General features: G+C 43.6%; 2 protein-coding genes across 2 annotated transcripts; both read left to right on the top strand.

Moving 5' to 3' along the window:
* The first annotated feature begins 297 nt into the window (after positions 1-297).
* On the top strand, positions 298-5,151 carry LOC128350617 (primary amine oxidase, lung isozyme-like). The gene is made up of 2 exons (XM_053309009.1): positions 298-1,771; positions 5,033-5,151. The coding sequence occupies exons 1-2, from the start codon at positions 298-300 to the stop codon at positions 5,149-5,151; spliced, it is 1,593 nt and encodes a 530-aa protein (XP_053164984.1).
* A 6,821-nt stretch (positions 5,152-11,972) lies between these two features.
* Positions 11,973-13,613, top strand: LOC128350616 (membrane primary amine oxidase-like). Its single transcript, XM_053309008.1, has one exon. It carries the CDS (start codon positions 11,973-11,975, stop codon positions 13,611-13,613), a length of 1,641 nt encoding a protein of 546 aa, XP_053164983.1.
* Positions 13,614-13,854: the final 241 nt, after the last annotated feature.

Below are 13,854 nucleotides of genomic sequence, written 5' to 3'. Positions count from 1 at the left end.
GCACTGTATAGGCGTTGTTTGTTAAGGCAAGAGAATATTATACTTTTGAAACTCAAATGCCTAAGAGGTGTCCTCCCACATTCCCTTTTAACATTGTGTTGACAGTCACCAGGGACTCTAAACACACTTTTTTTTTAGATTCCACCTGCACTCTGCTGAGTGTTCTGCAAAACCTAAGGAACTCACTCTATCAGTCTGCTGAAAATGAATAAGAAATGGGCTTATCTTTTCCTAGCGATATGCACAGCCATAGTATTAATCATAGTCTTGTTTTCCCAAACTAGAGGAGGGAAACCCATGCTTTGGGAGAGGCAGGGGAGCTCTGAGGAGACAGCTCATAATGACCACAGCCTGGTATTTGATGACTTAACTCCAAAAGAGATGGTCCAAGTGAAGAGGTACTTGGAATACAACTTGGGGGTGCCACTGGTAGATCCTCCTCAGGCCAAGCCGTCTGACAATTGCATATATTCCATCGTCCTTCAGCTTCCACCCAAAGCAGAGGTGCTGGAATTCCTAGACCATCAAGGGATCAGGCCCACACGAGAAGCTCTGACTGTGGTCTATTTTGGAAATCAGAAGGATCCAAATGTCACAGAGTATGTGGTGGGTCCTCTTCCAAAGCCAACATACCACCAAGACGTCACAGTGCAGAAGTATGGAGGAAAGGTACCCTATTACCGCAGGTTTCTTTTGAAAATGGACTTGATACGAATATTTCTTTTTCTGGCCATTAATGAATACTCCAAGGCCCCAAATTTTATGCACAAAGTAATTGGTTTCGATGGAATCAACCTGATTTTTATGCTTGCATTGCCACCAGGATTAAAATCAGGAGATCGCAAGATCTGGCTGTGTCAGTTCCAAAATGTTTTTGGTTATCATGTGCATCCAGTTGGATTGGAGGTTCAGGTGGATATCAGCAGCCTGGATATTTCTCAGTGGAAGGTGGTGAAAGTGTTTTATAATGGACAATACTTTGAGGACATGGGAGATATCGAGAGGCAATACAATCAGGGTCAAGTTAAAGTGGCCAAAGTCAAAAAGGCTCCTCTAAATGGGGGATACTCATCACTGAAACCAAGGGTGCCACCCAAGGGACAAGGTCCATTGCAGTATGAACCCCGTGAGCCACGCTACAGCATAAAGAATAATCAAGTTATCTTCATGGGCTGGAGTTTTGCCTTTGGGATGGATGCTAACAGGGGACCACGTATTTTTGACCTCAGGTTCAAGGGTGAGAGGATAGTCTATGAGATAAGCATACAAGATGCAAGTGCCCACTATGGCTCCAACAATCCAGCTTTAATGCTGACCAGGTACATGGACATCAGCTGGGGACTTGGATATAACAGCTTCACACTCACTCAAGGTGTGGATTGTCCTTACTTGGCTACCTATTTGGACAGGCACTATTTCATTGATTCCTCATCACCCGTCACCCGCAAAAATTCCATCTGCATTTTTGAGCAGAATGCTGAGATGCCTGTGCGACGCCACTATACCAGTATACTGATTCCATTTTATGGAGCATTGGCTGACTCTGTTCTTGTCCTCAGGGCCATATCTTCAGTTAGTAACTATGACTATATCTGGGATTTTATATTTCACCAAAATGGGGCTGTTCAAGTCAGGATTCATCCCAGCGGGTACATTCAATCTTCTTTTTACTTTGGTGATGCCAGAGAATTTGGCAACAGGGTTGAGGAGTGGACATTAGGAACAATTCACACCCACAACATTCAGTACAAAGTGGATATGGACATTGGTGGTAAGTGTCTGTCTCCTTTTTCTTTACTGTCAGAAAATGCACCTGTGCTATCTATTTGCTATGCTTGGTTGAGGAATTGCTTGCTGGCAGCCAACAGTCACATTTTTGAAGTGCTTCTGGGGATTATTTTGTGCTCTCAAATCTGCCAGGAAATTCTTAGTTCCTGTATTTCATGGAATATGTTGTTAATTTTGCTTGTTGTAGGATGGGAGAAAGGGCTTCCTTCCTTGCCCATTGGGATTTTGAATCCTGGATGTAGAAGAGATTTCTGGATATGCAGAAGTAGCTCAGTACCTGGGTTTTGTAGCCCTTATTCTCCTTGTTGCTGTTTCATGGCTGACCTTCTGGGTTTTCTTCATTTTCATATCAATATGAGTGTTGATATGGTAATATGGAAGAGGAACCCTTGCTGAACAATTCAAGGCTAGAAGACAAACAGTCTGGACCTGTAGAGTAGAATCTCTGAGGGTTCATTTCTTGCAATGCTTAGAGCCACTGCTACAGTCTGGTAGAAGCAATGATGGTTTGAGTTGTCCTTTGTCTAACTTCAGATTTTGTGGTCTTTCTTTCTTTCTTTCTTTCTTTCTTTCTTTCTTTCTTTCTTTCTTTCTTGTAGAGTTATACAATCCTCAATCTATTTTGGGTCTCTGAAGTCCCTTCCAACTCTAACATTTCATGATTCAACAATTCTATTGATATGCTCAGGATTAAATTGCAACAAACAAACAAACAAACAAAAACAAAAACAACTGCATTTTGAAAACATTTTAGTGCAGTTACTTTTTATACTGCACAATAACCAGAGATACAGGTGCTCTTCAAAAAACAATCACAAATGCTCAGCAAGGTGTGTGTATGTGTTTCTGTGTCTTATATGATTTGTTTGTTTGTTGGGTTTATAAACTGTCTGATATGAAGCATCCCCAGGTGGTTCACATAAAATTCAGAAATTTAAACAGCCAACAATGAAAAACAATTAAAACACTTAGAAAAAATTAAGATCATAAGAACAGCCCTGCAGCCCCTACTGGATCAGGCCCAAGGCCCATTTAATCCAGCATTCAGGGATGTAGCTATAATTGAGTGGTTCAAAGAACCTGGGCCCCCAGCTCTTGAGGGCACCCAAGCCCTACCGATCTCTATTTTCTTCATTACCTCCCTCACTCCAAGGGGCCGCCAGGGAGAGGGATGAACCCCTCTCTCCTAGCTACATCCCTGCCAGCATCATGTTTCACACAATGGCCCACCAGATGCCACTGGGAGCCTACAGGCAGGAGTTGAGAGCATACCCTCTCTCCTGCTGTTACTCCCCTGCAACTGGTACTCAGAGGCATCCTGCCTTTGAGGCTGGAGGTGGCCTATAGGCCTCCAACTAGTAACCATTGATTGACCTCTCCTCCATGAAGTTATCCAAACCCCTCTTAAAGCCATCCAGGTTGTTGGCTGTCACTACATCTTGTGGCAGAGAATTCCACAAGTTGATTATGCATTGTGTGAAAAAGTACTTCCGTTTGTTGGTCCTAAATTTCCTGCCAATCAATTTCATGGGAGGACCCCTGGGTCTTGTTTTACGCGAGACAGAGAAAGATTTCTCACTTTGCATGATTTTACAGACCATGCATGATTTTATAGACCATACTTGATTTTATAAACTTCTATCATGTCTCCCCGCACTCATCTTTTTTCTAAACTAAAAAGCCCCAGGTGTTGTAGCCTGGGCCTTGCCTCATAAGGAAGGTGCTCTAGGTCCCTGATCATCTTGGTTGCCCTCTTCTGCACTATTTCCAGTTCTATGGTGTCTTTTTTTAGATGTGGTGACCAGAATTATACACAGTACTCCAAGTGTATGCAGTACTCCAAATTAAAAAGCACTGGTCCGAGTACAGATCCCTGGGGGACCCCACTTCTTACTTCTCTCCATTGTGAAAACTCTCCATCTATCCCTACCCTCTGTTTCCTGTCCTTCAACCAGTTAGCAATCCACACGTGTACTTGTCCCCTTATCCCATGACTGCTAAGTTTTCTCAAGAGTCGCTGATGAGGAACTTGAGAAAACTTAGCAGTTATCGGATAAGGGGACAAGTCGCTGATGAGGAACTTAGTCGAAAGCTTTTTGGAAATCCAGGTATACTATGTCAACTGGATCACCTTTATCCACACCCTTATTCTCAAAGAACTCCAAAAGCTTTGTGAGGCAAGATTTACCTTTGCAGAAGCCATGCTGGTTCTCCCCCAGCAGGGCCTGTTCTTCTATGTGCTTAACAATTTTATCCTTGAGGATGCTTTCCATCAATTTTCCTGGAACGGACATTAAGCTAACCGGCCTGTAATTTCCCGGATCACCCCTGGATCCCTTTTTGAAAATCGGTGTTACATTTGCTACTTTACAGTCCTCTAGTACAGAGCCTAACTGTAGGGATAAGTTATATATTTTTGCAAGGAGGTCGGCAATTTCACGTTTGAGTTCTTTAATGACTCTTGGATGGATGCCATTTGGCCCTGGCGATCTGCTAGTTTTTAATTTTTCCAGAAAGTTTAGAATGTTAGCCTCAGGCTTTTAATTTTTAACTAAAAACCTGAAGAAACAGGTGTGTCTTTATTTTTTTGATTTATAATTAAAATATAATGAAATTATTACTCAAAGTACTATCATTAACATTAAAAGGATATGTTAGGCAATGCTGCTCATCATATCAGCCACTGTGATTAGGCTGATATGATGAGCAGCAGAATGCCTCCATGTGTCCCTATATGGTGTTTCTTTCACGCTTGTTTAGATGAGCGCACGCTCTCTCTCTCTCTCTCCTTAATCTATATTTCATATTATATATTCATACTACTTTACAGTAGTGATTAGTTTAGATATATCAAGTTACATTGTGCACAATTACCCCAGCAGTATTCCTGGTGCAGAACAACAGAGCAAGAGAAGACAGTAATCCAGAACTAAAAATGTAATTTCTTCTTATGATGTTCATGTGTTTCTCACTAGATGGTGGTAAAACCACTCGGGATTCAAACTACCACTGACTTTCATGAAGGCTTATCCTTCCCTATGCACATTTCTGGAAGATCCTTCCCAAGTTATGAATGCACAAAGGGTCAAATCCAGAGAAAACCAGATTTTTCCCCCAATGCCCTTGATTTTAAAGGTATTTAAGTGTATGGTTAAGAACACAAAAGCTCCAGACATTTCTTAGTTTCTGGAATTTGTCTCTGGTAAATCACAGTTCTTATTTTGTCTGTTTCTCTTTCTTGAAGATTTCATATGTAGACTAAATATGTCCATGCGGCTCTGCATCGGTGGCAACAGTAGGGCACGTCCTGTTATACAGTTGTCCCTTGCCAGAAAACCCTTGCAGTTGGCGAATTTGTGGTAGATGAACCATTGATTTCAATAGCAAATGGGGCTAGGGGAATTGTGGTCACAAAATTACAGGAAAAAAGGTAAAAAATTGAAAGAATCCTCTGACCCCTGGAAATGTCCCCCTGACCCCCAGAAATGATCAAAATCATCCCCAGACCCCCCAAATTGTCCCAAACCTCAAAAATTGGCCCCTGACCCCCAGAAATGACCCTATGGCTCTGAGCCCCAAAATTACCCTCCCAATCCAATTTTTAAAAAAACAATTGCCAAACCGCGGATACCCAGATCACAGCTGGGGAGGGCAGTCACAATTTCCCAGTTGTGGATACTCAAATCCGTGACAGGGAAAACCGCGATAGGCAAGGGATGAGGGATGACTGTATTGCTCTTTCCCAAAGAGTAATATAAGAGGAAAAACTCTTATACTACTTTTTTTGGTAAATACACCAGGATATTCAGGTGATTCTTATGTATCTTATCTTTTGCTTGATCAGAATTCAACTCTGACATATATTGCTAAATATTGCATGGCAGCTCGTAGAATCCATCATGAAATAACTCCAAACTTGATGTCTGAGAATGTTGATTAACTATTGTAGATAAGTGGATATAGTTGTAATAGTAATAATAATAATCTGTTACAGTAAATTGTTTGGTATTTGTAAACATTGAGAGCAGTATGCTCCATTGTATTTGTAATGCATTTGTTTTGCTGGTTTAAGACTGTAAATAAAAATCTGATCTCCCTTGGTGTCAGGTCATCGATAGGGATACTTGAGAGCATAGTTCTGGGAGCCAGGCCAGGGAATGCCAAGAGCAGGGAGGTGCAGGCTGGCCAGTGAACTGGGGCTGTGGGGCAAGACAGAGTAGTCCAGAGTAGGGCATGTGCAAGAATGTCAAGCCAAGGAGTCCCTCAGAAGCAGAACCAGGCACAAGAGCATTAAATGAGGTCCAGGAAACAGGTGAGAAGGTTAGAACAATAGTCTAATCAGAGGGTTATCCCCCCCACCACCACGTGGCTAGAGGAAGCCCGCGAAGGAGCTACAGGTTTTTATTTTTTATTTTTTATTTTAAAAAACGTGGACCAGACTGGGGGGCAGGGGTTCGATGGGGGCCGGACCAAACTTGGCTGGTCTGGTTCGAGTCCAGCCCGTATTTGAATCGAACCTGGCCAGCTGGTTCCATGCAGGAGCGTATCTAGGGTAGGGCAGGCAGGGCATGTGCCCCGGGCACCACTTGAAAGGGGCGCAATTTTTTAAAATTAATTAAAAAAAAAATGTCCACCAAAAACAAAATGGCCACCGTGCATTCTCAAATGGCCTCTGTGAGACCCTAGGCCATGCCATTTTTTAATAAAGTTTTAAAAATGGCCATTGCACATGCTCAAATGGTCCCTGTGAGGCCCTAGAGGCCAGCAGGAGGAGGGGGAACCTTTGCAGACTCGCCATGGCCTTTAGGAAGGCCCTGAATGGTCTACAGGTTAAAAAGATTTTTTAAAAAATTTAATATAATATGTCACTGTACACATATTCAGATTGCCACTATGTACAGAGAATCAGGGCTTGTGAATACTGAGCTGAAGCTTATGAGGTAGGATTTTATTCATTTGCTCTTACTTTGCTTCTTGTGATAAGTGAGTTAAATGTGATATCTTAATAATATGGCTATTAATGGTGAGTTTGTCTTTGAATCAGTGTCAAATCCTTAGTATTAAGGCCCACTGGGAGTTTCTTGCTCTCTTTCTCTCATTTTAACTGTCTTTCTGAAAGACTAGAATATATTCTAAGCAGTGACACAGTTTACTCTGCATATCCTTTAATTATTTTCAGAGTCTCTGGGAAAAGTCAAATTCTCCATTTATTTTAAAAACTTATATAATAGTGATGCTACAATGCATAGTAGAGAATTAGACAGGCACTTCTGTTTAGTTTTCCAAGTACATCTCCACATAGTATTTGGGTATTTCATGAGCCCCAGCATCCTGAAATTTGTAGTTTTCCAGCATTTTTTGGTCTGGCTACATCCACTGCTAAATAGTTTTTGAAATATTAATAGATTGATGAGCTTGATTTGTATTTTTCAGCTGATAGTATGGTAAAGTTATCTGAAAGATGGGTGTCAGATGCTTGGACAGGGGGCGCAATTTCAGTGTTTGCCCTAGGCGCTATTTTCCCTAGACACGCCTCTGGTTCCATGCACACCCCTAGTCCCCTCTTCTTCTCAGCAATTGGCTTGTTGTGCAGTCTCTTATCCTGGTCACAGTTCAGGCCTGAGGTTCGACCCAGCCTGCATCTTCTTGTGATTACCACTCTTGTTGCAGCCACAGCACTGATCATCTCAGCCTGTGCTTGTAATTCCTCAGCTCTGGTTCTCCAACTGTGTCTTCAGAGAGACTCTCCTCCACCCTCTTTTCCAAACTGCACACTGGCTTTCTCCAGAACTCTAATCTTACAGGACTCTGCTGCAGACTGACACTTCCACTCTCCCAAACTCTCTCTCTCTCTCTCTATTCATATTTTTGCTTCCACAGTTTTTCAAACTATTCAGTAGAACAACTCAAAGTTCCCTCCGTTTTTCAAAATATCTTTTCCCTCCAAAACCAAACTTTCAACTGATATTCTAAATGTGAAGCAAAAGAAGAAGTAACTAGGCATAGACTTTTGACCCTGCCAGGAACACAGAGTCCAGTCAGATTTCTCACACATATTATTTACAATCCTGAAGAGGTTTATGCCTCATTCTTTTACAACTTCTATAGGGATTTTCATGAATAAAAAATCAGATCCCTAATCTGATCCTGACATTCTGATGGGTCCAAAGGGCTGAGAACCAATATCTGTGGTTCTGGATCAAAACGGAGTCGCAAAAATTTGTGACTGTGCACAGCCCTAGTTAGAGACATCATTTTCCTGATGCCCCTGCATGCAAATGGTGACCCAGCATTATGACAGCATCTAATGGGTTGAATCCAGTCTCCAGCAATGTCTAAAAGAGGGTGGGGTGCTTGAGCAATAATACCTGATATGAGAATTGGTTATTACATCTGCAACAACCTTGAGGATATGAGCTAGGCTAATCTACTTTGGTAAACTGGAATAATATGCTCTGCATGCACTTTAATACCAGCTTTCCATTTGTAGCATGTTTGTTGTCAGAATCGATACATCTGGTCTCCCAGGCTCCTTGGCCACACCCACTATGCACTGTACACTGTCAGTATTCTCTCTAATGTCTCCCATCTGTGAGTGGAATGAGTTTTGTTCTGGGTGGGAGTGTCTAGGGATGTGTGAAACGTTTTGGCAACAAAATGTTTTGTGCCCGAAAACGCCATTTCTGGGTGTTTTGTACACAAAACGAAACAAAGAATTAAAAAACGAAAAGTTTTGTTTCCAAACCGAAGCTATGTTTGAGCTATGTTTAAATTTCCCGCCCTTCAGGCCTGCAGATTGGCAGGCGAGAGCAGGGATGGACAGGAAGCAGGGAGTTTCCGGAGCAGAAGGGAGCTTAACTTTGTCTTTTGGTTGGGTCGTGAGGAGGAGGCAGCAGCGGAGGTGGGCAGTGGGGGTGAGGCGGCGACGGCAGGCCCTGACAGAGGAGGCGGGCAGGCAAAAATGGTGGGGAGGGAAGGAGGGAGCCCAGTGCTGGGGAGAGAAAGCGCTGCCAGGGGACGGGGAGGGAAAGCTGCCAGTGGTGAGAGGAGGACGGGGATGGACTGGGGAAGCAGAACAGAAGGTGAGGAACAGACTGGGGAAGGAGAACAGAACAACGGGGAATGGACTAGGTGGAAGGGAGGGGGGAAGTGGCAGGGAGATTGGCAGCCTGCAATTCGGCTTCGGACTCAGAGCAAGTTGGCTCTGAAAATGAAAATTGGGGGTTTCGGGGACTTCATTTTGGACCCTATCTGAACTGAGGGGGCTTCGGATTCAGCCGAAAACAAAATGAAGAAAAAAAAAATCCGAAATGCAAAATCCTAGGAGTATCAAGGCAATGTGTGCGGATGTGCATCCAGAATGGGGCCTTCCTGATTCAACCTGAGAGGGATCTAAAATTAAGTGAGCAGACATTAAAAACCTTGTGAGTGCAGGCTGGTGCACACGCCTTAGAGGGAACACTGTACACAATGCCTCCTGTAGAATCCAAGGGAAAGAGTTGTGGTATGCAAGGAAAAGGCAGTGCAGTGGAATCAGGAATATTAATAGTGTAATGAAATAGATATTATGTACAGAGAGGCAAGTGCAGACTGCATTTCAGTGCTCTTGCTGCTGGCAGTTTGTTAGCCCCGCCTCTACTCCAGGACTGGAATACAAGTAACTAGAGTCCCATTCAAAAGCTGGCCTGGATCAAAGAATGGATTAACAAAAAACACCACACCTCCCAGGTTGCTTCACTATGCCCACTACACATTCAGAGTTATGTTCCTATTTTCATCAGTGAAAATGTTGGGGTGGGGGGATTGATCTTTGAACCCGTTTGTCCAATGGTGGCTCCGCCCCTGATCGAACTTACCTGTTGAGTAACCAGGAACATTGTGTGTGTGTGTTGTTTAGTATCTGACTCTTCGAGGAACATTGAGAAAGTGGTGATGGTTAATGGATAGTTGACTACACCCTTAACATTTCCTTAGTTGGGAAGTTTCCTCTCCTCATAGCATTAATTAATTTATTATTTAAGCAAGCAAGTAAGCAGGAAAAAATGTAAATGCTGACTTTCCATTCAAAAATCTGTAATACAGCTAACAAAGCTTAGTTAAAACCAAAATTAAATTTTAAAATAACAGGATAAATTACAGTTGAAAGCATACTGCTCTCAAATGTCCCTTGTACCTGCCTGGGACGTAAATATGCTGGATGTCTCTGGAATCAGAACTTAACAAGCCCCTCCAGGTGTCAAGAACCTGATCTGCAGCTATTCTGAAAATGAATATAAAAGTAAATTAATTTAGTTGGAGGTGTGGCAGAGATCATTACAGGCTGGCTTTTCCAGAGTAGAGGAGCAAGGCTGGCAATCTGTGAGACCCAGTCCTACTCAGAACTTAAAAAAGAAAAAGAAAAAACACAAAAGGGTGGGGAAATTTCCACCCCTGCATTCATGAATTCCACCTTCCCAGGGAAATCAAATTCACACCTTCCCAGTGAAAAGCCCTGTTACATTCGGTTCACCCTCGTGAAAGTTGTTGTGTTTATAGGCTCACTTTCAGAGCTGTGATCGAATGCTATGTCTGTGAGTTAGGGCAGAGATAAACCTGTTATTTCTGATGTTGGAACAGAGCAAGATAGAACTTCTACAGGACTTCTTGTTTGAGAGTAAGGTTACTACATTCATGGGAGATAATTCCTGGACACAACCATCAAGGGTGGGGACAAAGTTTAAAACCTTACTTTTTGAAAAACGTGCTTGGCATTGGATCTTGGCGGCTGTTTCACATTTCCCCCTGTAGTAGTCTTTGCTCAGGACCTCTCCTGAGAGGTTAAGAATGTTTCACCCCAATAAACGCAATCAAATACAAGCCATAAATACAACTGCCAAGATGATGGGCAGCCCTGTGTTGACCTGCTGGGGCTGCTGTACAAGGCAGCCAAGAGGAGATAAATGAGAACTGGTTCGACATTGAACCTGTTTGGTTCAATGGTCAGATATCGAATGGAACTGCCCCCTCTGCAACCGCGCAGAACCCGACCGGCCGTTCGGGGGCTGGTTTCACAAGCGTTCATGAACACACACACACCCCAGACAGAGCTGATCTGGGGGAAGGGGGTTGAGGGGATACTGGACCGAACTGGCCCGATCGAGTTCAAGTCCGGTCCGGACTAGAACCGAACCGGGCCAGACGGTTCCATGCACAACCCTAAAGGAGGGAATTCCAGAGCCTGGTGCAGGGATGGCCCTTCTACGAGGGTGAGGTAGTTGCCTACGGCCATTTCCCCACAGGCCTCTCTGCTGCTGGCTGCCACTGCCCTTCCTTGCTTCACTGAGGTATGCTGCTCATATTCCCAAAGGAGCATTACTTTCTCTTCACAGGAGCTGGGGATGACCCTGTCACAACTGCCTGGCTTGCTGACATATTTTGAGTGCTCTTGCATGCCAGCACTGCTCACCCAGCAGCAGGGCCTGAGAATGCTGAGCCCCAACCTGCAGATGGGAAGGGCATCATATTGACCTTATACAGTAAAATGTCTTGGCCTGGGGGATGGGAAGGCCACTAGCTTTATGGGAAGGCCACTAGCTTCATGGACACCATATGAGCATCAGCAAGTGGGGGCAAGTATAGCAGACCTCCCTTTTTCATGGGCTGGTAGAATCACATTAACGTAGGCAGTCCTTTAGATATGACATCATCTGGATACTCTTAAAGTGAGTAAACAGAGGATGGCAAATCCAAAGAAAAGGGGCCTATTGTGGAAACAACCTTGTTTAGGGAAATTCAGTTAGGACTTAAATGGTGTTTCTGAAACAAGAGTCTGCCATGAGAAGGCTTTCCTTTCCTTAGAGGGCTTCCAAAAATGCTCCACCCCCTTGAAACACAGGCAGCAGATCCTGTAAGATAAATTTAAACACTATCTAACTTGTAAATCATCACTAATTAAAGGTGTTCAGACTTGACTAATGAAGCCATAAAGGGTGTAAACACGTAATTGCTTGCCTTTCATGAACTTTTTGAGAACCATTCTATAGGTGATATTTGATACACAGGCTTCAAATGCACTTGCATAATAGGTATTCCCTTTAAACATGTGGTTCGTTGTCATCTGGGAACTGTCCTAATTCCTAATTCAACCTGCACTCTGCTGAGTGTTCTGCAGAACTCAAGGAAGCCACTCTACAGCTCTGATGACAATGAACAGGAAATTGCTTTTTCTTCTCCTAGCTATATGCACAGCCATAGTCTTCACTGTAGTTTTGGTTTTCCAAACAAGAGGAGTGAAGAAGCCCAAGGTATGTGTGTGGCAGGCCCAGGAGGGGAGCAGTCTGGGGACAGACCATGATGTCCACATCCAGATATTTGATGACTTATGTCCAGAAGAGTTGGTCCAAGTGAAGAGGTACTTGCAAGTCAACTTGGGGGTGCCACTGGTAGATCCTCCTCAGGCCAAGCCATCTGACAATTGCATATATTCCATCGTCCTTCAGCTTCCACCCAAAGCAGAGGTGCTGAAATTCCTGGATCATCAAGGGACCAGGCCCACACGAGAAGCTCTGACTGTGGTCTATTTTGGAAATCAGGAGGATCCAAATGTCACAGAGTATGTGGTGGGTCCTCTTCCAAAGCCAACATACCATCAAGACATCACAGCACAGAAGTATGGAGGGAGGTTGCCTTACTACCGAAGGTTTCCTTTGAGCAATGAGTTGAAAGAAATCCATACTTTTTTGAAGAATAAGGAATACCCCAAAGCTCCAAATTTTATGCAGAAGGTAATTGATTACAATGGAGCCAACCTGATTTATACCCATGGATTGCCACCAGGACTGAAGTCAGGGGACCGCAAAATTTGGTTGTGTCATTTTCAGAATGTTTCTGGATATTTTGTGCATCCGGTTGGAATGGAAGTGCAGGTGGATGTTAGCAGCTGGAATATTTCCCAGTGGAAGGTGCTGAAGGTGTTCTATAATGGACAATACTTTGAGGACATGGAAGATATTGAGAGACAGTTCAATCAGGGGCAGGTTAAGGTGGCTAAAGTCAAAAAGGCTCCTCTTGATGGTGGATACTCATCCCTGAAGCCGAGGGTGCCGCACAAGGGGCCAGGCCCATTGCACTATGAGCCTCGTGGCCCACGCTACAGCATCAGGAATAACCAAGTTGTCTTCATGGGCTGGAGTTTTGCCTTTGGGATGGATGCTAACAGGGGACCACGTGTCTTTGACATCCGGTTTAGGGGTAAGAGGATAGTCTATGAGTTAAGCTTGCAGGATGCAAGTTCTATCTATGGATCCAACAATCCAGCATCAATGCTGACCAGATACATGGACTTAGGCTGGGCTCTTGGAATTGATATCTTCACACTCACTCAGGGTGTGGATTGTCCTTACTTGGCTACCTATTTGGACAGGCACTATTTCATTGATTCATCCTTACCTGTCACCCGCAAAAATTCTATTTGCATCTTTGAGCAGAATTCTGAGTTGCCTATACGACGCCATTATGATAGTGCACAGACTCCTTTATATGGAGGGTTGGTTGACTCCGCCCTTGTCTTCAGGTCCATAACTACATCTGGTAACTATGACTTTGTCTGGGATTTTATATTTCATCAAAATGGGGCTGTTGGAGTCAAGGTACATGCCAGTGGGTACATTCTATCTGCTTTTTACTTTGGTGATGCCAGAGAATTTGGCAACAGGGTTGAGGAGTGGACATTAGGAACAATTCACACCCACAACATTCAGTACAAAGTGGATATGGACATTGGTGGTAAGTGTCTGCCTCCTTTTTTAGTTTCAGAAAATGCAGTGATTTATGTGTTTGATTGGTGACTCTCCTTCTGGCAGCCTACAGCAATGCAAGTCTGCATCCTTCTTCTTTTCATGAGCCAAGGAAAGAGTGATAATCACAAGTTTTGATTATGAGTACATGGCTATGGTTGTGATTACAAATGGCCCTCATTATTTGCGGCATCAACAAAGGAGGTTTTGCATATATGCGCTTGGAGGTTTGGGGGGCATTGCTTGTGAGCTGGAGACCTTGAGCACAAGGCACATTACTTTATTTCTCTTA

The sequence above is a fragment of the Hemicordylus capensis genome, chromosome 3 (assembly GCF_027244095.1).
Source record: "Hemicordylus capensis ecotype Gifberg chromosome 3, rHemCap1.1.pri, whole genome shotgun sequence".
Lineage (NCBI taxonomy): Eukaryota > Metazoa > Chordata > Lepidosauria > Squamata > Cordylidae > Hemicordylus > Hemicordylus capensis.
This window is presented reverse-complemented; position numbering and strand designations above follow the sequence as displayed.